This window comes from Sapajus apella, unplaced genomic scaffold (genome assembly GCF_009761245.1).
Source record: "Sapajus apella isolate SASKATOON/1434 unplaced genomic scaffold, GSC_monkey_1.0 scaffold166, whole genome shotgun sequence".
NCBI classification, from domain to species: Eukaryota; Metazoa; Chordata; class Mammalia; order Primates; family Cebidae; genus Sapajus; species Sapajus apella.
The window spans coordinates 2233694-2259492 of record NW_022437106.1 but is presented as its reverse complement, the minus strand read 5'-3'; the positions used below and the strand labels follow the sequence as shown (position 1 = coordinate 2259492).

Genomic DNA, 25799 nt, shown 5'->3' with positions numbered 1-25799 from the left:
TGCGCCACCATGCCCAGCTAATTTTTGTATTTTTTAGTAGAGATGGGGTTTTAGCATGTTAGCCAGGACGGTCTCAATCTCTTGACCTCATGATCCACCCGCCTCCGTCTCCCAAAGTGCTGGGATTACAGGCGTGAGCCACCGTGCCCGGCCGAGAATCCAGCATTCTAAGTGTAATTTGTAGGTCACTGGATAGAGGGTAGGCAGGCCTTGAGCACATTCTTAGGTGTTTAGTAAATTTTTTTTTTTTTTTGAGACAGAGTCTCACTCTGTCATCAGGCTCCAGGCTGGAGTGCAGTGGCGCAACCTCAGCTCACTGCAGTCTCCGCCTCCCGGGTTCAAGCAGTTTCCTGCCTCAGCCTCCCGAGTAGCTGGGACCACCACGCCCAGCTAATTTTTTTGTATTTTTAGTAGAGATGGGGTTTCACCATGTTGGCCAAGATAGTCTCCATCTCTTGACCTCGTGATCTGCCCGCCTCGGCTATTATTTTACTTATTTTTTTGAGACGGAGTCTTGCTCATGCCTCCCAGGCTAAAGTGCAGTGGCATAACCTCGGCTCACTGCAGTCTCCGCCTTCGGGGTTCAAGTGATTCTCCGGCCTCAGCCTCCTGAGTAGCTGGGATTGCAGGTGTTAGCCACTGCCTGGCTAATTTTTGTATTTTTAGTAGAGATGGGTTTTCACCATGTTGGTCAGGCTGGTCTTGAACTCCTGACCTCAGGTGATCTGCCTGCCTCAGCCTTCCAAAGTGCTAGGATTACAGGCATGAACCACCACGCCCAGCCCTATTTAGTAAATTATTGATGATAGGATGGGCAAGGAGGCTCATGCCTGTAATCCCAGCACTTTGTGGGGCTCAGGTGGGCAGATCATGAGGGCAGGAGTTTGAGACCAGCCTGGCCAACATGGTGGAAACCCATCTCTAGTAAAAATACAAAAATTAGCCTGGTGTGGTGGCTGGCGCCTATAATCCCAGCTCCTTGGGAGGCTGAGGCAGGACAAGTGCTTGAACCCTGGAGGCGGAGGCTGTAGTGAGCCAAGGTTGCACCATTGCACTCCAGCCTGGGCAACAGAGCAAGACTCCGTCAAAAGGAAAAAAAAAAAATTACTGATGATAGATCAAATAGGATAATAGGATAACTGGTAAGATAAATCACTAAACCATTAATCCAAAAGTTATAAAATGGTCTTTCATAAGTGCTAAGAGATTGGGAAGAAACAGTGCTGATGGATCTCAGCCTCCCAATTAAGGAGATATTGTTTAGACACATTTGCAAACCCGTTAATGTGGTCTTCAAATACTAAGGTGAGAAGTTGAACTGTGTGACCAAATTTTTTTTTTTTTTTTAATACGGGGTTTCACCATGTTGATCAGGCTGGTCTTGAACTCCTGACCTCAGGTGATCCACCCGCCTTGGCCTCCAAAGTGCTTGGATTACAGGCGTGAGCCACTATGCCTGGCCAAATTTTTTTTTTTTTTTCCCCAAGAGATGGGGGGTCTCGCTATGTTGGCCATGGTGGGGTAACAGTAGCTGGCTATTCACAGGTATGATTATAGCTTACTACAACCTCGAACTCCTGGGCTCCAGTGATTCTCCTGCCTTGGCCTACTGAGTAGCTGGGACTAAAGACACATGCTACCACACTGGGCTTAAATTTTTTATCTTAATTCACTCTTGGTTCAGGCTCAAAGACTTAACAACTTCTCTGTTCTGTTTTCCAGAGAGATGGCTGCCCAAAGATTGTTAATTTGGGGAGCTCTAAGACAGATCTCTTCTATGAACGCAAAAAATATGGCTTCAAGAAGAGGTGATTGGTCAGTGGCCCCTTCCTTCCCCCCACATCAAGCTGCTGCAGCTACCAGAAAAGATGCCTACTACTACCAGCAGAAAGGGAGCAGAGCACAGACCATCACCAGGAGTGTCTGCTAGTATACTGGTAGCTTGCCACTCTCCTCTCACCCAGACATGTGGTATGGATGGAAAAGGATTCTTCATAGAGCACTCTGGCACACTGTATCAGAGAAAAATTGATATATTAGTTAGTAGTGCTTCTTCAATTTGAGAAGCAAAGATCTCTCCATATTGATATGTTCTTCCACAACCAAGATCTTCTAAAAAGAAAGAATATTTTAGTCTTCTGCTTGAGGAGTTGACTGTGAAGCTATGCCCAGTGAAAAACATGTTCCTGCAGCAGCTCTGGTGGCAACTGTCTTTGAGGAATCTTCGGTGTGTGGTGGGAAGCTATCAGAACAAGAAATGTAGGCATTTACTCTTTAAACACTTGTGCTGGTGTTATTTCCTTCTTAGAAATTGGAAGCCTTTTCTGTTGCTATTATATTAATAAAGTTGGTGTTTATTTTCTCGTAGTCACTTTAGGAATTTATTTTAGTCACCAAGGAATTTGTGATTCAAAACAAAGGTAGTGGGATTGGTTAAGTACCTTATCCTCTTATTACCACTGGAAGGACTTCAAAACCACCTATGCCTTTCATTATAGGTAAACCAAAGTCATTTTTAGAAATGTACTATTTTTTCCTTCCTGTCCAACTTTAATTTTGAACTGAAGAGATCGCTTCCAATAATGGTAGAGGCTGGGCACAGTGGTTCACGCCTGTAATCCCAACACTTTGGGAGACCCAGGAGTTCAAGACCAGCCTGGGCAACATGGCAGAAACCCATCTCTATGAAAAACTAGTCGGGTGCAGTGGCATGCACCTCCTAGCTTCTCAGAAGGCTCAGATGGGAGTATTGCTTGAGCTTGGGAGGGTGAGGCTGCAGTGAACGGTGATCCTGCCACTGCACGCCAGCCTGGGTAAACAGTAAGACTGTCACCCAAAGAAAATGATGGGACAGGTGTGGTGGCTCACACCTGTAATCCTAGCACTTTGGGAGGCCAAGGCTGGTGGATCATTGGAGGCCAAGAGTTCGAGACCATCCTGAACATGTCAAAACACTGTCCCTACTAAAAATACAAAAATTAGCTGGGTGTGGTGTCTCACACCTATCGTCCCAGCTACTTGGGAGGCTGAGGCAGGAGAATTGCTTGAACCCTTGGGAGGTGGAGGTTGCAGTGAACTGAGATCAAGCCACTTACTCCAGGCTGAATGACAGACTGCGACTCCATCTCAAAATAATGATGGAAAGAAAAATTGATGAGATAGGAGTACTTGACTTTGACTTGTTTCATAAAGTACTTATTTTTTTTTTAATTTTTATTTTTCATAAAGGAAAATAAATTTTTTTCATTAAATCTATCCTTCTTTAAGGATTGATTTCATTATGAGAGGGCCTATTTTTTTCAATGAACAGACAAAGGTCAGATTTAGGCGTCTTTTACTGTAACTCGACTGTCATTTCTGCCTGTTGTGATAAGCGAGTTATCCCAAGGAGGCATATTGACAGTTTGAGACAGCAAGTCAAGTTGGTCTTTAACAACATAGATGTAGAAAAACAGTATGGGCTCCGAGGCTCACACCTGTAATCCCAGCACTTTGGGAGGTCAGGGCGGACCGATCACAAGATCAGGCGTTAGACCCGTCTGACCAACATGGTGAAACCCCATCTCTACTAATAACAAAAATTAGCCCGGCATGCTGTTGCATGTCTGTAAATCCCAGCTACTCAGGAGGCTGAGGCAGGAGAATTGCTTGAACCCGAGAGGCAGAGGTTGCAGTGAACCAAGATTCCGCCACTGCACTCCAGCCTGGTGACAGAGCAAGACTCTGCCTCAAAAAAAAAAAAAAAAAAAAGGCATCAGGTCCTGAGGAATCTAGGGACTTCGCCCAAGTCTATACTACGCTTAGCAAAGCCAGGGGGATTAAAAAAATGAGTCTTCGGACTTCTCCAGGGTTTTGGTTTGGGTCAACAACTTTTGATTGTTTATGATATGCTGAATATCCAAAATTGAATTAAAATTATCTCTGCCTTTGAAGTTCTCTGTAAGGAAGCCTGACAGAAATGGTTCTAGTGGCTGGACGTGGTGGCTTACACCTATAATCCCCAGCATTTTGGGAGGCCAAGGTGGGCAGATCACCTGAGGTCAGGAGTTTGAGATCAGTCTGGCTAACATGGCAAAACCCCATCTCTACTAAAAATAAAAAAAAAATTAGCCAGGCAGTAGTACCTGCCTGTTGTCCCAGCTACCTGGGAGGCTGAGGAAGGCACGACAATCAGTTGAACCCAGGAGGCAGAGGTTGTAGTGAGCCAATATTGCACCACTGCACTTCAGCCTGGGCAACAACAAGATTCTGTCTCTCACACACACACACACACACACACACACACACACACACACACTCACTCTGGGCACAGTGGCCTGTAATGCCTACACTTTAGGAGGCTGAGGTGGGTGGTCCAGGAGTTTGAGACCAGCCTGCCTAGCATGGTGAAACCCCATCTCTACTAAAAATACAAAAATTCACCAGGTATGGTTGCAGGCGCCAATAATCCCAGCTACTCGGGAGGCTGAGGCAGAATTGCTTGAACCTAGGAGGCAGACGCTGGGGTGAGCCTGTGCCTGCAATCCCAGCTACATGGGAGGCTGAGGCACGAGAATGCTTGAACCCAGGAAGCAGGGGTTGCAGTGAGCTGAGATCGCCCCTGTACTCCAGCCTGGAGACAGAGTGAGACTCCATCTCAAAAATAAATAAAAATTTTAAAATAACAATTTTGGTTGGGTGCAGTGGCTTATGCCTGTAATCTCAGCAGTTTGGGAGGCTGAAGCAGGTGGATCACCTGAGGTCAGGAGTTTGAGACCAGCCTGGCCAACATGGTGAAACCCCACCTCTACCAAAAATACAAAAATTACCTGGGTGTAATGGTGAATGCCTGTAATCCCAGCTACTCCAGAGGCTGAGGCAGGAAAATTGCTTGAACCTAGGAGGCAGAGGCTGCGGTGAGCCAAGATCACTGCACTACACTCCAGGCCTGAGCAATAGCGCAAGACTCCGTCACAAAAAAAAGAAAAAAGACCAGGCACAGTGGCTCACGCCTGTAAACCGACATGGCTGCCTCAGAGGTTGCAGCGAGCCACTGCACTCCAGCCTGCGCAACTAGAGCAAAACTCCCTATCAAAAATAAATAAATAAATAAAAATTTCAGTTACTTGTTAACCACTTTCATCCATGTGACATCTTGTAACTACAGATGTTTCAAAAACTATCCCTTGGTTTCAGCAAAACACCACCTTTCTTTTTAATTTATGTTTTTAAAGATGGGGTTTCTCCATGATGGCCAGGCTGGTCTTCAACTCCTGACCTCAGGTGATCCACCCACCTCGGCCTCCCAAAGTGCTAGGATTACAGGCGTGAGCCACCGCGCCCTGCAAAACACCACCTTAACTACACTCCATAAGCCTCTGTGTCTCCAAGGGCATGCCCCCTCCACACTGATCAGCAGTTCAACCTCAGCCAAGTCAATTCCACTAAAATCTGCTCCTCTGTGAATTTCATAATCCCATTCTTGGTTTGTTTGCTTGCTTGCTTTTCTTCTTCCTCTTTTTTTTTTTTTTTTTTTAAAAGAGATGGAGTCTCACTATGTTTCCCAGGCTGGAGTGTCGTGGCGTGACCTTGGCTCACTGCAACTTCCACCTCCCAGGTTCAAGTGATTCTCCTGCCTCAACCTCCAGAGTAGCTGGGACCAAAGGCACACGCCACCACGCCTGGCTAATTTTTTGTATTTTAGTAGAGACATGGTTTCACCGTGTTGCCCAGGCTGGTCCCAAACTCCTAAACTAAGGCAGTGTGCCTGCCTCAGCCTCCTAAAGTGCTGGGATTATAGGTACAGGTGTGAGCCACCACGCCTGGCCTCCCCCCACCCTTTTTGTTTTTTTTTTCTTTTGAGACGGATTCTTGCTGTGACACCCAGGATAGAGTGTAGTGGCTTGATCTCAACTCACTGCAACCTCTGCCTCCTGGGTTCGAGCAATTCCCCTGCCTCAGCCTCCCTGAGTAGCTGGTATTACAGACATGTAACACCATGCCTGGCTAATTTTTATATTTTTAGTAGAGACGGGGTTTCACCATGTTGGCCAGGCTGGTCTCAAACCCTTGGCCTCAAGTGATCCACCTGCCTCAGCCTCCCAAAGTGCTGGAATTACAGACATAAGCTACCACACCCAGTCTCCTTACTTTTTTTTTGAGATGGAATCTGGCTGCCCAGGCTGGAGTCCAGTGGTGCGATCTCAGCTCACCACAACCTCTGCCTCCTGGGTTCAAGCTATTCTCCTGCCTCAGCCTCCCTAGTAGCTGAGACTACAGGCTCATGCCACCATGCCTGGCTAATTTTTTTTTTGTATTCTTAGTAGAGACGGGGTTTCACCGTGTTAGCCAGGATGATCTCAATCTTCTGACCTCGTGATCCGCCCACATCAGCCTCCCAAAGTGCTGGGATTACAGGTGTAAGCCACCACGCTCGGCCCTTACTTAACTTCTATCTGTGCTCCTCACTCCATCACGCAGTTGAAGGGACATCCCTTGAATACTCCCCATCTTTTCCATGGCTGTCTGTTTCCTTTCTTTGAAATAACCTTCCACCTTCCCATCAACTGGCCAAATGGATACCTCTTCCTTTCAAGTCCCTGACATCCCATGAAAGCTTCCAGAAGCACTATACCCCAAAATTTCTGTCATTTGCATTATTTTCTATTTTCATGTCTAGTACTTACATACAACAGAAACAAAAGTTTCATGAGACAATATTACTGTTCATGCTATAATCTGATATTTTCATTTTCTTCCATTCTATTCTAATATTCCTGGCTGAAATCCATTAAGCCAGGTTTTTTGTTGTTGTTTTTTTTTTTTTTTTTAGACAGAATTTTGATCTTTCACCTAGGCTGAAGTGCAGTGGCTCGATCTTGGCTCACTGCAACCTCCACCACGCCTGGCTGATTCTTGGTATTTTTTTTTTTTTTTTTTTTTTGGGACGGAGTTTCGCTCTTGTTACCCAGGCTGGAGTGCAATGGCGCGATCTCGGCTCACCGCAACCTCCGCCTCCTGGGTTCAGGCAATTCTCCTGCCTCAGCCTCCTGAGTAGCTGGGATTACAGGCATGCGCCACCATGCCCAGCTAATTTTTTGTATTTTTAGTAGAGACGGGGTTTCACCATGTTGACCAGGATGGTCTTGATCTCTTGACCTTGTGATCCACCCGCCTCGGCCTCCCAAAGTGCTGGGATTACAGGCTTGAGCCACCGCGCCCGGCCCGATTCTTGGTATTTTTAGTAGAGACAGGGTTTCACCATATTGTCCAGGCTGGTCTTGAACTCCTGACCTCATGATCTGCCTGCCTTGGCCTCCCAAAGTGCTGGGATTAGAAGCATAAGCCACTGTGCCTGGCTTAAACCAGGTTTTATGTCCCTGACTAAGGGATGACAACCCCAAGTTTAAAAACAATTAACTAGGTTGGGTATGGTAGCTCATGCCTTTAATCCCAGCACTTTGGGAGGCTGAGGCAGGCGGATCACAAAGTCAGGAGATTGAGACCAGCCTGGACAACATGGTGAAACACTGTCTCTACTAAAAATACAAAAATTAGCTGGGCGTGGTGATGCGTGCCTGTAGTCCCAGCTACTTGGGAGGCTGAGGCAGGAGAATAACTTGAACCTGGGAGGCAGAGGTTGCAGCAGTGAGCTGAGATCGCGCCACTGCACTCTAGCTTGGCAACAGAGTGAGACTCCGTCTCAAAAAAAAAAAAAAAAATTAACTAGAAGAGGGGCTGGGTGGGGATGAAATAAGGGGAATAAAAATATAAACAACTAGGCCAGGTGCAGTGGCTTATTTATGTCTATAATCCTAGCACTTTGGGAGGCGGGAGTATTGACGCCAAGAGTTCAAGACCAAACTGGCCAACAAACCTAGCAAGACCCTGTCTCTATTCAACAACAACTAACTAGATCATAAATAAAATCCTTGTGTTCTTTTTGCCTCTCCTTCCACCCAGGGCATACAATAGGCAATCACTCCAACAATTACTTGCTAAATAAAACCGAAAAAGGGGTCACAAACTGCAGAGTCTGGGTGAGTAATATCATTAATTGAAAAGGAAGGGGTATAAGAAGAATAGCCCAAGTGTGATGATAAATGGTATATGACCTTCAGCCTCTGTGTCTGGGACACAATAGGGGAGTGGTAGGGACCTTAGGCAACCAGAGAACACAAGCCCCGTCTAAAAGAGACAGCTGCTATTCAACTCCAGACAATTGCTGCCAGTTTAATGTCCAGTGTTGCCAGACATTTTGAATTTAGGACGAGTGGCAACTTAAGCTATTTTTGTACAATATCCCACATTTTCAATATTGGCAACTCACTTTATTTTTTTTTATTTTATTATGTTTTTTAAAGATGGGATTTCACCATGATGGCCAGGCTGGTCTTGAACTCCTGACTTCAGGTGATCCACCCACCTCAGCCTCTCAAAGTGCTAGGATTACAAGCGTGAGCCACCTCGCCCGGCCGGCAACTCACTTTTAAAACAGTAATATGTCAGTATGTGCCAAGAAAATACATCTGCCAGATGTGGACCTTGGTCTGCCAATTAGCAACTTCTAAATTAAAATTAACTTCCCAAGGAATCAAACTGAACTGACCAAATTTCAGAGAGACTGTGTCACTCTATTCTGATGTGTAGCTTTTTAATTGTAGTTTGAAGCAAAGACATAGAAGGAAAAGATTATTTTCCTTGCTTGGAATTTTCCTGTTTTAAAAGACTCTGATTATTTCTACCTGTTCCCAATCACTCAGTTCCTTATCAGCTCTGTCCCAAGTGACCTGTTGATACCACCAAGGCTAAAATGTTACTTTCTTTGAACCCTGCATTTTAGCATCTTAGCAAGACAGGTTTGTTCACTTACCTTCTTTACTAGAATTCACAGTCTTAGTGAATTCTATATAAAAATCATTTGTCAGCTGGGCATGGTGGCTCATGCCTGTAATCCCAGCACTCTGGGAGGCCAAGGCAGGCTGATCACTTGAGGTTAGGAGTTCAAGACCAGCCTGATCAACATGATGCAACCCCATCTCTACTAAAAATACAAAAATTACCCATGTGTGGTGGTGTGTGCCTGTAATCCCAGCTGCTCTAGAGGCAGGACAATCACTTGAACCTGGGAGGTGGAGGCTGCAGTGAGCCAAGACTGTGCCACTGCACTCCAGCCTGGGCAACAGAGCAAGACTCTGTCTCAAAATAAATAATAAATAAAATTTAAAAAAAATTTTTTTTTTTTTTGAGACAGAGTTTCGCTCGTTACCCAGGCTGGAGTGCAATGGCGCGATCTCGGCTCACCGCAACCTCCGCCTCCTGGGTTCAGGCAATTCTCCTGCCTCAGCCTCCTGAGTAGCTGGGATTACAGGCACGCGCCACCATGCCCAGCTAATTTTTTGTATTTTTAGTAGAGACGGGGTTTCACCATGTTGACCAGGATGGTCTCGATCTCTTGACCTCGTGATCCACCCGCCTCGGCCTCCCAAAGTGCTGGGATTACAGGCGTGAGCCACCGCGCCCGGCCAATTTTAAAAATTTTTAAATGATTTTTCTTCAGTAGCCAACCACAGTTCCCCAAAGCCAATTTCTTTTGCACCTGCTGAAGAAATCAAATTGAGGAAATATTCTCTTAAATAACTTCAAAGAAACAATACAAAATTTCTTGCCCTGGAGTGTGTATGAGAGGGTGACTCATCTCTGAGAGTTAACTGAGGCCAATTATGACCAGTCTGATTTGTTATGGCACCACATCTTGCTTACTCTCAGACAGGGGATGTGCCCCTCACCTTCTCCCTGCCTCACCTGCTTGTTCATGGAGCTCACCATTTTGAAAGCATGGTGCATGCCTTTCAACACATGATTATTCAAAATGGGAGGGGAATCTGAAATGCCTGAGTAGGCATTTAGCTCACAATTACACCCTGGCAAGATGTAATCACACACTGGGTACAAGTGGGGAGGAAAAAAAAATTCCTCCTCACCACACGATAAATGGAGACATCAGCAGTTAAGAAGGGTGGTTACCTTTTTCCCCCCTCTATTTTATCTTTTCTTACTTACATGCTAACCTTTTACCCAGAGCTCCCACCAAGGAGGCTGGATTTATCATTTCATTCTAATGCTGCTGCTGAGGGCTCGTATCTTTCCAGTGTTGCAGAGGAGATTCGATTAAACGCACAAACACCCAGAAATTCATGGCCTTCCTTCTAAGGATTCAGTTTGCCCTCCCTCAGCCTATCCAGAATGGTAGACGTCTACCCTTTAACTGCTTATATGTATTCCAGCTGTCCTTCCTGAGGACAACTTGCCTCAGCTCACCTTCACCATTGTTAGAGGTTTCACATTGGAGAATGCACACCATACTGAGCACTGGATATGCATGATATGATGCAATTTGGCGCAAACACCTATCTTTAAATTAAGAATAGCAATGATTTGAGCCAAGCTTTACATACAGCATCGTACTTAATCCCCCATACGAGCTACATTTTATAGATGAGGAAACTGAGGTTTGGTGATGTCGAGAGTTTTGCTGCATTAAATTAAGATCACACAGTAGGTAGCACAACTGGGATACAAGTCCACCTATTTCTATGGCTGCCTTAATCAATGACTACAAATACCAGCATCCCTTGCCATGCCGGCTGGTGCAAACGCACACTCCCAAGGACCCAGTCCTAACGCTGGATCCTAAACCCAATCAGACACCGCCTCTCTCTGTCCCCCAACCAATGGAAAGGCTGTTGCTAACACGCCGGCTATATTTTTAGCTTTCGGTGATCTGGGAGAGTGTAGGTCGGCTGAGCCTCCCTGCCTGGTGGAAAGAGCTAGCGGAGAAGAGAGGAGGGGAGGGGAGGGGAAGGGATGAGGAAGAGAAGGGTGCAGCGGGGCTGTGCGGGAGGGGGCGTGTGTGTGACGCTGTCACTCGCTGACGCACAAGGCAAGTAGTCCCTGGAGGTGCCCCCGGGGTTGCGGCGCTCAGGGTGTGGGGGATGGGGGGACGCTCAGGCTCCCTCCCGCCTCCCAGTCTCGGTGGAGTTTGCCCTCTAGCCCGGCATTTTTCTGCTGCATTCAGGGAAAGCGCATTTGAACCCCCACGCTACCGGTGCTCTCTGCCCTTGCCAAAAAAAGCGATCAAGGAAAAAAAAAAATGCAAACTGTTCGTAGCTGGAAACTTTCGGATCTCGCCACCCAACGTGGGCTTGGCGGCTGCTGCTGGGCCGGAACCGTCTGGAATGACAAAAAAGGTGGGGGCGGGGAAGGGAGAACTGGGAAATAGGTCATCTAAGGAGGGACTCGGGCGAACACCCCACGCAGTTTCCCGGGGGCTCCGGACTGCATTTTCCGGCAGCCCTGTCCGCCTGTGATCGCAGAACACAGCCCTCTCTATCCCTGGCTCTGTGTCCCGCACAGTCACAAAGAGGCAGAGGAGCCCGCGTGGCCAAAGGCAGGACAGGGGGCCTCAGGGCGCGGGGTTGGTGCGCCCAGTCCCGAGTTCACAGAGCCTAGCTCCGCCGCCCGAGGGGCCGTAGTGGCTGCGAGCCCGGCACCCCTTGCACGGTCAGGGGCTACTCCATGCCAGCGAGACTGACTAGAAGAAATGTGGCTCTCCCGCGTGCCCCACACTGGGGTCGCTAGCCACGGAGAGCAAACCCGAGTCGAGAGAGGCTGCGCCCGCGCGCCTGCGCAAAGCCGGCGCCGGCCCTCCCGGCTGCGAGTAAAGGAGCGCCAAAGGCGGTGAGGGGTAGGTCTATTGTAGCGCTCAGCTCGTTTTCCCGACCGTCGGCCTAGTCCTCGCCTCTTCCTCCCGCACAGCGTGGCTCAGGCCCCAGAGTCCCCCATTGCCCTTCTTTCGACGTTGAGTACCCCGAGGAGGCACGAGACACTCGGAAGACTCAGGCCTGCCTGAAACGGGTCCGACTGGTTTCCAGAGCCCGCGCCGTCCCCTCCGCAGAGGCCGTAACTGGGGCGATGCGAGGGCCGCGGGCAGGGCCAGACACCCGGAGCTGGAGGAAGGCCCTGGGAAATGGCTCGGGCAAAGGTCCGAACCGTGTACGCTGAGGCAGGTGCAGGGCGGAGGAGTCAGCGGGGAAGTTCCCGGAGGGCCTGGTGACTCCGTTCCTTCCCCCGCGACACTCGTCCCTCAAACACAACTAAAGACAGCACTGTGTCCGGCCCGTGAGCAACCCGGCTTCAGGCCGCCCTCAGCCCTCTCGGAGCGCCTGTCCTGAGGGAGAACACCTTACACAACGCGCACGAGTTCAGAGTGGTGTGGGAATGAAGAAAAGGAGTGCGGCGCGTCGCTGTGACGGGGAGGGAAAGGCGGGAGCCAGAGCAGTCAGGTTCCGCTTGCACCAAGGGACCGAGGAATGGCTCCGCGCGGTACCAGCGAGCTGAAGCGCATGGCGGCCTGGGAAGTAGTCCCGGCCGGGCTCCGGCCCCGCCCCTGCAGGGCGGAGGGACGCATCACGCAGGGGTGGGGAAGCGAGATCCGTGCGCAGGGTTGCTAAGGGTGAAACTTTTCATTGACTTTGCTCACTTCGGGCCGGGGCGCGGGAAGGTGTGGGTTGTCAGCGGAGGCAAGCCAGTGGCTCGGGCGGCGCGGGGCCAGAAGGGCAGGACTGCCCGCCGGCGACAGCCCAGACCGTCTTCCGTTCCGCGACACGAACCACCCTCCAGTCCGCCATCCCCGCGCCGTAGCCGCTGGTCCGTCCGCCTGCTCGCCGTCCCCACGCCGCCGAGCCCGACCTCCTAAGAGCTGAAAGAAATTCTTGAGAGTCCTAGCCCATAGCCCCCTGCTTCATCCCCCAACCCTCAACGACGAAAAGGACTTCGGTCCCCGACCGGCGGGCACCCGGGAAGGAAGGGAGAGAGACCTCCGCCCTGCGCTCAGGACCACCCTGGAGGGAGAAGCCGCCCCAAGGCCGGCAGAGCGCCCCGCCGCCGCGGAGACCCGAGTGAGTGGGGGGGGCGTGCGGGCGGGGGGCCCGCCCCGAGACCCAGCCGGCCTGACCGCCTCTCCCACCCCGCCCCACTCCCGCTTTGCTGGACTCTCCACGTTGCTGCCGCCCCCTCCCCCGCCTGGCCAGCATTTTCTTTCCCCCTCCAGCTCCCCTCTAGACCCCCCTTTTCCCTGCTCCTCTCCTCACGCCATCTCTGCTCCTGGGGTGCCCAAGAGCTCCCTTTTCTCCCAGTTCCAAGAGTGGCCCTCTCTTGGGTGGGGTGCATTTCCTCCCTTCCCCGCCTCCCCCAGTTCTTTATATCCCAGCTACTCGCTAGATCTTCCTTGTTCTCCAAAGAAACGTAACTCCCCCCACCGTTAAATAAATCCGAGGAAGGAAAGGGATCCAGGCCTTGTTTTTCTGCTTCTTTTCCCATGTGCAGGGAAGGGGGGTGGTAATTGTTAATAAGCTCTATTTCTGGCTTTGTGAAGCCTGAAGGGTGGAGGTGGGACACCCCCTCTGGCGACAGGACAGGTCCGTGGAGACTGTCCTTGGGCCACTGAGCCAGAGTTCACCATTTCGGCTTGAGCTCTTTATACTCTTCAGTGTCTTAAGGGAAAACTGGGCAGAAAAAAAAGTCCCCTTAGACCAGTGCCAGTGAGTGGATTCCGGTTATCTTGCTAAGGTGCCTGTGAGGTGGGAGCCCTACCCCCAAACTCCTTCCCCTCCTGTTCGGAGGATGAACTGTGCCCTTGACCACCAGAAGTCTGGAGGGGAAGGAGGGTGCAGAGAGGAGGCACTGCCTGCAGGCCTTCTCCCTCCCCCAGGAGAAACCAGAACCCCACACACAGCAAGCTTCAACTTGGGTGCCGGCAGAGGCCAGGTCTCTGGTGCTGCTCCGTATCTAAACGGTCTTTTTCTCCCTCTCACCCACGGTACCCTTGGAATGAGTCCCTCATCTCTGATTTTCCAGCAGAAAAACAACCCTATTGCTTTCTTGGGCGTCTGCCCCCATCCCTCCTTGAAGCACAGGGGAAAGAAGCTTGTGTGGGAGGAAGGATTAAGGAGGTTTAACACCCAGTAGTGGAGCTTGCTGAGGATCTGTTAAGTCTGGTCGTAGAGCAGACCTTGCCATGAGAGGAGATACACAGAATTTTAGTATGAGAAGATGCTCAGGTGTCAGGTGTACAATTTTTTTTCTTCTCTGCCTGGGAACCTTTTCCTATTTCCCTCTCCCGGATCTGGTTACTCAGAATTGGATTAGAAATGGGGTGAGGCTTGGTCCCTGCTGGCCTTGGCCCGGCGCCTCCCCACAGCTTGACTGGAAATTTCTTTGGCCGAGAGGACGGGAGAACTGGGTTTGATTCCTGCCTTGCCTTTCCTGGTTGTTGGGGTGTTGGAGCCGAGTCCGCTAGGCATTAAGTGAAAAGGCTTGTTTCCCTTTGAATCCACCGTCCATCCAGCAACCCCAGACGGGCCGCCCAGGCCCTGGTATTCAGATTAAGGTGGTGGGGGGAGGGGGTGGTGACCTTATCTAAGCCAGCCCGCTCCCTTCACCCAGAAAAAACTCTTTAGAAGCAGATCCTAGTTTCAACAGTGATGGGAGGCGATGAAGGGAAAGGTGGGAAAGTTAGGCTCTCGTAAAGCCTGGAGGATGTGGTGGGGCCATACAATACGGGGAGTAGGCATTCTGGGTAGAAGCTATATGAAATGTATTAGGCGATGGGAGGGGGGCGCCGGCAGCCACAGCGCGCATGTGCATCGGAAACTTTTCCTGGGCTGTCCGACCCTCGGTCAGCTCCCCTTACCGGGCATGCGTAGTGCAGCCAGTTAGGTCTTCACAAAGTACTCAGGGAAGTGTAGTGTGCAGAGAAAGTAGGTCACTCGCTGCCGCCCGGTCCGGAGGCGTTCGAGGACTACAACTCCCAGAGTGCAGAGCGCGCCCTCGCTGCCGGCCTTCCCACCTACTTTGGGGTTGAGTGGAGTTTTCCTGGCTCCTGAGGAATATGGAGTGCCCTAGAAAGGATCTTCTTAGCCAAAAGGGGCCTTGTAGTCAGACCTAGGGTTGACCAGTCTATGTTTAGGGGAGATGATGTGAGACTGGGCGTGGTGATGTAGTCAGTCGGCACCAGTTCTGGAAGCCTTTCAACCCACACCCGCCCGTCTGGGTCTCTGCCCTTGGGACCAGCGAGTTGGGGCGGATCCTGTGTCTCACTAAAAAGAGGAACTGCCTGCGTTTGGCTCTCACTCCCCGGGCAGCGCCAGGGTACTAGCATCCACCCGGCCTGTAACACCTACTGGCCCCTCCATACTCAGTTGAGTCCCATAGTCCTTTATTGTAGGACATTTTGCGTCTTAAGGCTTAGAGGTGTCTGAATATCTTTTTGGGTTTGGGGCTCAGTGGATTCCATCACCGGTATCCCTCCATTCCTTATTTTAAACACAATTTTCTTTAAAAAAATCTTCCGGCTGCGAGCGATGGCTCACACCTGTAATTGCAGCACTTTGGGAAGCCGAGGCAGGCGGATCACAAGGTTTGGAGTTTGAGACCAGCCTGGCCAACATGGTGAAACCACCCTGCTCTACTAAAAATACAAAAATTAGCTGGGCGTAGTGGCACGCGCCTGTGACCCCAGTTACTCAGGAGGCTGAGATGGGAGAATCGCTTGAACCAGCTCTGGGCAACAGAGCAAGACTCCGTCTCGGGGTGGGGGTGGGCAGAACTTCCTTCACTCTGACATTAGAGCATGCATGCGTGCGCGTGCCCGTACACACACACGGACATACCCCTTCCTCACATTTTTTTTTTTCTTTAATTTTTTTAAAATTTCTTTTTCTTTTTTCTTTGTTTTCTTTCTTTCTTTTTCAACAAAGTCTCCAAGAAGTTTTTTTTGTTTTTGTTTTTTTTTAAGAGCCAAAAGCCTACGGCACCCGGTATTCCCAGGCGGTCTCCCATCCAAGTACTAACCAGGCCCGACCCTGCTTCCCTGCTTAGCTTCCGAGATCAGGCGCGTTCAGGGTTGTATGGCCGTAGGCACCTTCCTCACATTTTTGTCAGAAGTTCTCTCTGGAATCCCACTGACACTGACTGAGGCCTTTTCCCAGCTTCATGCCCCACTTCTTCCCCCATCATCTTTCTCCTAAGTACTTAATCTTTAAAAACACAAGTCAGCACAAGGGATCGGAATCCAAGTTTAACTTTGCTGCTGGAAGTAAACAAGTGAGGATAAGGTACTTAGTGAAATTGGACAGAATTTTGCTCTCATATTTGCCTTTTTTTTTTTTGAAACGAACTCTGGGTCTTGTCACCCAGGCTGGAGTGCAATGGCACAATCTTGGATCACTGTAACCTCCACCAACCGGGTTCAAGCAATTCTGCCTCAGCCTCCTGAGTAGCTGGGATTACAGGCACGCACCACCATGCCCAGCTAATTTTTTGTATTTTTAGTAGAGACGGGGTTTCACCATGTTGACCAGGATGGTCTCGATCTCTTGACCTTGTGATCCACCTGCCTCGGCCTCCCAAAGTGCTGGGATTACAGGCGTGAGCCACCGCGCCCGGCGTTATTTGCTTTTTTTAATAGGCTGACAAAAGGGAGATTTTGCTGTTATTAAACACCTCATCATTTTTATTTTGCTCTTTTTGGCCATTTGTGCCTATATTGGGGTTGGAAAAGATCTTAGTGTCCTCTGCAGTCGCTTAATGAATACCTTTACTTGTTCCCTTTATTGACAGGTAGTTATTTCTAAGCTTTCTAATCTTACTATACTTCCATAAATATTTATATAGTAAGCTCTAGAATTTGTTCATAGCTTTTTAAAAAATGAACAAACCCCTCTTAATGGCCACTCCTATCTTTAGCTAAAGACAAGCTAGCACCAGTGCTTTAATCCTCTGCTCCATAAGCTTCTTGCAGTCAAAATTAGAGCCTGAGCTGATAGAGCAGAAAATCTCATTCTGGTTGTCCATCATTTTTATAAGGTTCCACCCCACAGCCATCTGGTCTGGCCTGTTCTCTAATTAAAGAGGCAAAGGTGGCATTATATACTTCCTTATTTGTGCAGCAACATCACTGAGATATAAATTGGTGTGCAGCTTTAGTTGCTTATGCTGCAGAAAATGGTTAGCTAGGCAGGGCTGATGACAGTGGTTCTATTGTATTTTGGGGTGGGAGGCTTATTTCCCAATGACTTCGTCCTGCATTTAAAATGCTCCCATTTTGAGGCTGAACTATTCAGCGTAGTTAACTTGGAAGGCTATTATTCAGCCAGGTTTGAGGAGGCCTAGAAAGGTGTAGAAGCTCTTTGCTCTCAGTGGAACACCAAGAGGTGCATTTTAAGGGGCCACATGGTGCCTTGGGAGAGAGATATCGTAGGTTGACTTCAGTCTGTTTTAGATTTCAAACAGTATTGGAATCAAATAATTTTAGACAGTATTTGGAAATACTGTCTTTAACACCAGGTTCCACTCTAGATAACCAGTATCAACTTTCCTTACAGCTTTTTTTGCGGGGGTTGGGAGGCAGAATCTCACCGTCACCCAGGCTGGAGTGCAGTGGCTTGACCTCAGCTTACTGCAACCTCTGCCTTGCAGGTTCAAGTGATTCTCCTGCCTCAGCCTCCCGAGTAGTGGGATTACAGGTACATGCCCAGCTAATTTTTGTGTTTTTAGTAGAGATGGGATTTTGCCATGTTGGCCAGGCGGTTCTTGAATTCCTGACCTCAAGTGATCCACTCGCCTCGGCCTCCCAAAGTGCTGGGATTACAGGTGTGAGCCACCACGCCTGTCTCTTCACAGCTTTTTAGTCTGCTTCATGTTTGACACATCTATGGACCATGTGGCCCTTTCAGACTTCCATTCCTGAGAGAAGGTTCGTGGTTCTGGTGGCTAGCTTTGTATCTGCTGATGAGCCTGATCCTCATAAACAGAAAGCCCTTTATTCTTTTTATTATTCTTACTTTTTAAACCCAAAAAAGCCCTGAAATTGATCTGTGTTGATCATGAATAGACATTTGAGGCTGAGGCATATGGATGGCTTGAACACGTTAGTTCAAGAACCAGCCTGGGCAACATGGTCAAACCCCATCTCTACATAAAAATACAAAAAAAAAAAAAAAAAAATTAGGCCAGGCATGGTGGCTCACACCTGTAATCCCAGCACTTTGGGAGGCTAAAGCGAGTGGATCACCTGAGACCAGAAGTTGGAGACCAGGCTGGCCAACATGGTGAAACCCCATCTCTACTGAAAATACAAAAATTAGCCAGATAATGGTAGCATGTGCCTGTAATCCCACCTACTTGGGAGGCTGAGGTGGGAGAATCACTTGAACCCAGGATGCGGAGGTTGCAGTGAGCCAAGATTACGCCACTGCACTCCAGCCTGAGTGATAGAATGAGACTCAGTCTCAAAATAAATAAATAGATAAATAAATTAAATTAAAATGCCCCTTAAGAACCATGGGCCCAGGCCTGAGAATTACAGGGAAATGTGTTGGGGCGGGTATAGAAAACTCAAAATCCCTAAGCCTGAAATTAGCACCTGGATACTTCAAACTGGATCCAGAAAGGATCTGAATCAAGATCCAGCCCGGAATCTTTAACAGGACAGAAGTTGCCCTTGACAGATCATGGAGCAGTCATGTCTCTGTGCTTAGCTCAGCAGTACAGCGTTGCCCAGAGGTCTGGCTAGGAGCATGTTCTGGCTCTGCCTCCCCTCAGAGCCAGTTCTTTCAGTTCAGTTTCTCCCTCAGCATGAACCCTGGAGCTGCCCTTTTGGAGAAAATGAGATTAGGATCACAGGCTCACAGGACCTCACAAATCATCTTCCTGAGACATGAAGCTGGCTCAAGCTGAGGGAGTAAACCTTTTTGACCTCAGTGGGATCTGGCTGTGAGAGAATCCCAAAATAACAATCTGGTGTTTATCTTGGGCTGCCTTTTCTCTAAGCATCTCCAAACACTTGATAAATCTGATCTGGTGCCGAGGACAGGTGGTTAGACAGTCCCTGGGAGACTGAGTGATGATGGGTTCCTGCTGGAGGCTGCAGGGTGATGGAAAATTTCTTTCCTCTGCCACCCTCATCACTTACATTCTCATCAGAAACTACAGAGATTCCCACTCCTGTCCTCTCCTTCCCTGGGGCAGCCTCCAGTCAGCAGTTCCCTTGTTGGTCCACATCTCTGGTTGTCACAGGTCTTGCCTTTTTCCTGGGGCTCATCCTCTTTTCTTTTTCTTTTTCTTTTTCTTTTTTTTTTTTTTTTTTTGAGACAGAGTTTTGCTCTTGTTGCCCAGGCTGGAGTGCAATGGCATGATCTCGCCTTACTACAACTTCTGCCTCCCGGGTTCAAGCAATTCTCCTGTCTCAGCCTGCCAAGTAGCTGGGATTACAGGTGCCCGCCACCATGCCCAGCTAATTTTTTTTTTTTTTTTTTTTGCGACAAAGTTTCGCCCTGTTGCCCAGCCTGGAGTGCAATGGTGCAAACTCAGCCTCCCGGAGGGTTCAGGTGATTCTCCTGCCTCAGCCTCCTGAGTAGCTGGGATTACAGGCGTCTGCCACCATACCCAGCTAATTTTTTTTGTATTTTTAGTAGAGATGGGTTTCACCATGTTTGCCAGGCTGGCCTTGAACTCCTGACCTCAGGTGACCCACTCGCCTCGGTCTCCCAAAGTGCTGGGATTACAAGCATGAGCCACTGCACCCAGCCAGTTTTTTTATTTTTTAGTAGAGACAGGGTTTCACCATGTTGGCCAGGCTGGTCCTCAACTCCTGACCTCAGGTAATTCACCTGCCTCGGCCTCCCAGAGTGTTAGGATTACAGGCATGAGCCACAGCGCCCGGCCCATTCTGTGGAGTTCTTAAATCAGTTCTGCAAACCCAGACTGAGCCAGACAGCATAACACCCATGGGGCCCATGATGACAGATGGATGTGACTGGAGTCCAGGCCCCCAGTGAAAAATTGGCAGTGCTCCTTTCTGTACAGTGACCTGTATCCCTTTTCATTTAAGGAGGACAACCAAAGATTTTAAACTTATATCTTAGTCTGACAGTTTGGGAGCACGACTTTACCAAGATATTGTGGAGACAGCAAGAGCCTTCTCTTCTCCACCTGATTAAGGGACTTGATTTTTTTAGTGTCATTCATACAGTGACCTGAATTCTCAAGATGGTAGAAAACACAGCTTCCCTATTTCTTGAGAATTACTTAAAAATAGTAGCTAACTTTATCAATTACCTTTTAATTGCCAGGTACATTGTGAGATAGTTTATATCTTGAACTAACTTAACTTCATGATAGCCCCATGTTACTGATGAGGAAACTAGGGCCCACAGTCACTGGTGGGGCAGAAATAAGCTTCTGGGTCTGTGTGATCCAAAGTTGGTGTTTTCCTGTCTATCCTTAGCTGTTGGTTACCACCAGCTTTCTGCATATCTTCTCACGGTGCCTATCCTCATTTCCCAGAGCCGTCTGGAGCCCAAGGCTGTGCACGTGCCCTGTGCTGATTCTCTGCCTAGGAAAGGACCATGCAGCTAGAAATCAAAGTGGCCCTGAACTTCATCATCTCCTACTTGTACAACAAGCTGCCCCGGCGCCGGGCAGACCTGTTTGGGGAAGAGCTAGAGCGGCTTTTGAAAAAGAAATATGAAGGCCACTGGTACCCTGAGAAGCCACTGAAGGGCTCTGGCTTCCGCTGTGTTCACATTGGGGAGATGGTGGACCCTGTGGTAGAGCTGGCTGCCAAGCGGAGTGGCCTAGCAGTAGAAGATGTGCGGGCCAATGTGCCTGAGGAGCTGAGCGTCTGGATTGATCCCTTTGAAGTGTCCTACCAGATTGGCGAGAAGGGAGCTGTGAAAGTGCTGTACCTGGATGACAGTGAGGGCTGTGGTGCCCCTGAGCTGGACAAGGAGATCAAGAGCAGCTTCAACCCTGATGCCCAGGTGTTCGTGCCCATCGGCAGCCAGGACAGCTCCCTGTCCAACTCCCCATCACCATCCTTTGGTCAGTCACCCAGCCCCACCTTCATTCCCCGCTCCGCCCAGCCCATCACCTTCACCACCGCCTCTTTTGCTGCCACCAAATTTGGCTCCACTAAGATGAAGAAGGGGGGCGGGGCAGGAAGTGGTGGGGGTATTGCCAGCAGTGGGGTGGGTGGCCAGCAGCCACCACAGCAGCCTCACATGACTCGCTCACCCACCAACAGCCTGCTGAAGCACAAGAGCCTCTCTCTGTCTATGCATTCACTGAACTTCATCACGGCCAACCCAGCCCCTCAATCCCAGCTCTCGCCCAATGCTAAGGAGTTTGTGTACAATGGTGGTGGCTCACCCAGCCTGTTCTTTGATGGGGCCGATGGCCAGGGCAGTGGCACCCCAGGCCCTTTTGGAGGCAGTGGGGCTGGCACCTGCAACAGCAGCAGCTTTGACATGGCCCAGGTATTTGGAGGTGGTGCCAACAGCCTCTTCCTGGAGAAGACACCCTTCGTGGAAGGCCTCAGCTACAACCTGAACACCATGCAGTATCCCAGCCAGCCGTTCCAGCCCGTGGTGCTGGCCAACTGACCATCTACCTGCCCCTAGGGCCAGGAGCACCCAAGACCACAGAAAAGAGAAAGGAAATGAAAGGCCAAAAAAAGGAAAAGAAAAATGTACAAAAAGATTTTCGATCTTCTCACTCTCACTTCTAGAAAAAAGATGCAGCCCAGGCACGGAATGGGAGGGCCCCACAAAGCACCGAAGTGTGTTTCACTCACCCCCACTGCTCGCCCACCGGCCTGTGATTTATTTGGTTGGTTTGGGTTTTATATTTCTTTTTTTTTTCCTTCTTACATGTAGTTTTCTATATAACATCTTTAATGAGTGGCTTCCTGTGCTAAGAATGGTCCAGATGTGAATTGCTGCTCCCTGCTCCTCCCTTCCTCCTTCACACTCCTGGTTTAGGATTGGTGTGTCCAAGCTCACAGGGAAGGAAGAGCTGCAGCTGAAGCCTAATCCTCCCTGAAACAGGGAGAGGCTGGCTCATGTCACTGCCTCTGTCACCCAGCTATCCTCGCACTCAAAGCCATCCAACCTCAGCAGGCCTTCTCGGGTCCTGCCACCTGAATAGGTCCGACCCCAGTCCCTGCTCCCTTTCAGGCTGGGCCACAGAGAGCTACCAACTGGCCACTTGACACCCTCCCCTTAGAGCTGATGTCTGTGACCACTGGGAGGTTCACATTTGTCTAGTGGAACTCCTTTCATCTCTGTCCTGTGGCCCCACCCCACCATTCTCTCTAGGCCCAGACCATCACCATGGCCCTGGCCACCTGGCTATCGATGCATGTGGCCTTTCTTTCCCTCATGTGGCCCCTTCTTCCCCAGGCCAGAGGTTGTGGGTAGGGAGGGATGTGTGTGTATGTGTGTATTTGGTTTGCTGTCCTTTTTTAAAGGATTCCAAGCCATGTGAAGCTTTCCTTCTGCATGTGATTCTGGGTTGCAACAAGTGCTTCTTTATGTGTGAGGCTGGAGAATAGGCTGGGGGTATTGGCAGTCCTTTTGCAGGGCAGTGTGCGTGGCAGGATGACACCACTGTGGCTGAGCCCAAGACACTCCCATAGAAAGCACTGCAGAAGGAACTGGTTTGCAGACTGTGGAGGGATCTGCCCTTTTGTTTTTGACCAAAAAAAAAAAAAAAAAAAAAAAAAAAAGGTTAGCTCTGAAGGGCAGAGGAAACACCCAAGTCCTTGATGCCTATGAGAAGTCCTTGGACTTCAACCCTCCTGTTGTGTGACCTTAGTTCAGTGAGAGCTGCTCACCTGAGCACCCTTACAGGTAGGCAGGGAGGCAGAATGGGATTTTGGTGTTAGTGTGTGTAGGGGGCAGCCCTGAGCCTGGAGTTGAGACTTTGGGTCTCTTGTTCGGTGGTGGTATTTGAGTGCATCTGTGCCCCTGCCAGGTTGAGAATTTCTCGGTACCTCTTGCCGTCCCCTCTCACAGCCCTGACCCAACCCCAACCTTGATGCTGAGAGGAGTGGTGTCCTGACAGGGACTCAGCACTCCCGGGTGATGCACTGGATCATGGGAGAGTGCTTGCTCTTCTGCCGCTGCCACGAGAGGGCTTGTTCCTCACACCCTAGGAGGCCAGGCAAGCATGGACAGGAGCCAAGGGGGCAGGGTCATGAACTTTTTCTTTTTGCAAAGTGGGGCACTTGGCGTCAGGGTCTCATCACCAAAGCCCCTGGCACCACACTCACTCCATCCTACCCAGGGACCCCAAGTAGGCAACTGCTATGGCAGTGGGTCCAGCCCAGGCCAGCACTGCCAGCCTCCTCTCCCTGCAGTAGGCACCAGCTCTACCTCCCCTGGCAGGCAATCCCCTGGCTTCTCAGCCCAGCACCATCTGTTCCCCTAGACTTCTCAGGAGCCAGCCCAGTCTCGGCCACCCTTTCCCTTGTCCTCGGCTCCCACACAGGTGACAGGCCCAGCAGATAGCTTCTCTCTGGGAAAGGTTGGATGCTGCCTTATGTCCCCTTCTAGCCCTCCTCCCATCCACACACACAGGCGCCCACCCGCACCAGGTCAGCTTGTTGCTCACATGTAGGGAGATGGGGGAGGCCAACCCCTTTGTGTCTTTTGAAATATGGAGAAAAATGTGTGTTCAGGAGCATGACTCCAGTGCTGGGCTCTTGGGCCCAGTTCAGTCTGTCTTGTCTCAAATCTAGGCATTTTTGCTTCAATTTTATTTTTTTTAAGAAAACAAACAGAAATCTGCACTAATTTACCTGGTTTCATAGGAAAACTTTTTTTTTTTTATTTTTTACATTTTTTGGTGTCCGTTTGTATTGAATAATTTGCTACATTTGTAAAATGTAAGAGGTATATATAATATATGTATATTTCTAACGTAAAAAACATAATTTTTTTCTTTTCAAGATTTTTTCTTAAAAAGATGAGAGAAACATATTTTTTCAGGAAAAACAAACTTTTAAAAAAAGAGGAGAATAAAACCTTTTCTCCCCTTTCCCATCCTCTGTCTATCCCTCTTTCCCAGGAACAAATCAAAAGGTGGATTATCTTGTGAAGAATGGAAACTGTTAGTCCAGAATGATGTCTTTTTCTCAATGCAGTGAGTTACAGATTCTCTAGTTTTCTCCCTAGGGATGGGAAGGGGGCATTGAGGCACGCCTGGAGAGGAGCCCGGGGAGCAGGGTCATGAACTTTTCTTTAGTGAAGGAGGAATACAGTCAAGGGTTTTGTATTCAGAATGTTGTGCAATATTTTGGAATGGGATGTTGGTGTGTTTAGAAATGTTAGTTTAAAAACAAAACAAAAAGATCAAATCTGTACAGTTTCTATTGTTCCAGATTTTTTTAAGTTTGTATTAAAAGCATGATATATAATAGCCTTCTGCCTGCTCTTGACTTTCTTGGTTTCTGGGGTCCCTTTGGGGAGAGAATGGGATTGGCATAGCCCTTATAGGCTCCAAGAAATGACTGGTCCCCCTTACAGTGACTGAGCCCAGGATGTACATAATTGTCCTGGTGCCCCTCTTTGACCACCTATCCATCCCATCAACACAGGATACTTCAGTGTTCCTGCCACCCCAGATGCTTTTCTACACTGGAAATTGTTCCACGAAGTTAGGAACTGCTCCAGTTCCCTCAGCCAATTGGTGGTGACGCCAGGGCTGGGAGCAGAGCCTGGAGAACGGGGTACCTCTTCATGGCTCTTTAGGAACTGCCTATTCCTGGGGAGAGGAGGGGCAGCTTCCAGCCTGCTTTAGATCTAGCACTTAATCCTTAGTACTAGAACCTTAGATGTAGGCAAGGATGAGAACACCTCACATAAGCGAGGATCTGTCCAAAAGCCTGGTGCTTGGATTCTTAGCCCTTTTCTTTGGCTAGACAATTTCAGAGCTGCTTTAAGAGTAAGACAGCCCAGCCCAGAGAAAGCCACCCTTCTGCCAGTGGCCGATTTCCTCGGGGGCTTAGCCATCTCAGTGTCCCAGGCCATATTTTGCCCTTCCCAGGACCTGTGCCCATTAATGCTGCCCATCTAGGAGGGAAACATCTCTGTATACCATCTCCCACCAGTGTACACTGTACTGCCAAGGCCCCTGGGCTGAAGTGAGCTTAGAATATTTGTGAAGTTATTTTATTTTTTTTTTTCAATTGGACAGGGTCTTGAACTCCTGGGCTCAAGCAATCCTCCCACCTCAGCCTCCCTCTCAAAGTGCTGGGATTACAGATGTGAGCCACCGTTCCCCATCCTGTTGAATCTTATTTCATCCTCAGAGGGATTGTGTCCATTTTGAATTTAAGAAATAGGCTGCGTGCGGTGGCTCACATCTGTAATCCCAGCACTTTGAGAGGCCAAGGCAGCCAGATCACTCGAGGACAGGAGTTCGAGATAAGCCTGGCCAACATAGGGAAAACCCGTCCCTACTCCAAAAATACAAAAATTAGCCAGGTCTGGTGGCGGGTGCCTATAATCCCAGCTACCTGGGAAGCTGGAGCACTAGAATTGCTTGAACCCAGTGGGTGGAGGTTGCAGTGAGCCAAGATCATGCCATTGCACTCCAGCCTGGAGGACACAGCGAGACTCCGTCTCAAAGAAACAAAAAAGAAATAGGGTCTAACTTAGATTACCTTAGATTCACAAAACTAGTAAGTTGTAAAGATTTTGACTTGTGTCTGATTTTTCCATTTATGAATCCAAGTGATACTGAGCAGTGTCAGCCCTTGTCCACTGGAGAATAAATCACAGTGCTTGCCTTCCCAGAGCTGACGTCTCACACACATTTGATACAATTATAACTGCTATAGAAGAATGACTTGGGTTAAGGGTGGCAGGGGATGACCTTGCCACCTCCACTGCCACCACTGGACTGGAGTAAGGGGC

The 25799-nt window shown here is 49.3% G+C and overlaps 2 protein-coding genes and 1 pseudogene across 5 annotated transcripts in view; 2 read left to right on the top strand and 1 right to left on the bottom strand.

Moving 5' to 3' along the window:
* Window positions 1–2367, top strand: part of PHF5A (PHD finger protein 5A) — a 9923-nt gene extending 7556 nt beyond the window's left edge. For 2 of the 3 annotated variants that reach the window (XM_032267121.1, XM_032267122.1), the window contains exon 4: window positions 1723–2367. In XM_032267121.1, coding sequence (XP_032123012.1) covers window positions 1723–1812 — 90 coding nt within the window. In that variant the 3' untranslated portion in view covers window positions 1813–2367. The remainder of the gene's footprint in view (window positions 1–1722) is intronic. The other variant, XM_032267123.1, reaches the window with a different exon arrangement.
* Window positions 2368–11922: 9555 nt separating this feature from the next.
* Window positions 11923–24301, top strand: TOB2 (transducer of ERBB2, 2). 2 transcript variants are annotated; one of them, XM_032267203.1, is made up of 2 exons: window positions 11923–12942; window positions 20386–24301. In XM_032267203.1, exon 2 carries the CDS (start codon window positions 20448–20450, stop codon window positions 21480–21482), a length of 1035 nt encoding a protein of 344 aa, XP_032123094.1. In that variant the 5' UTR covers window positions 11923–12942; window positions 20386–20447; the 3' UTR covers window positions 21483–24301. The 2 variants fall into 2 exon arrangements, with proteins under 2 accessions (XP_032123094.1, XP_032123093.1); XM_032267202.1 differs by having other exon boundaries at window positions 11924–12938.
* Window positions 15843–15959, bottom strand: LOC116542337 (annotated as a pseudogene).
* Window positions 24302–25799: the final 1498 nt, after the last annotated feature.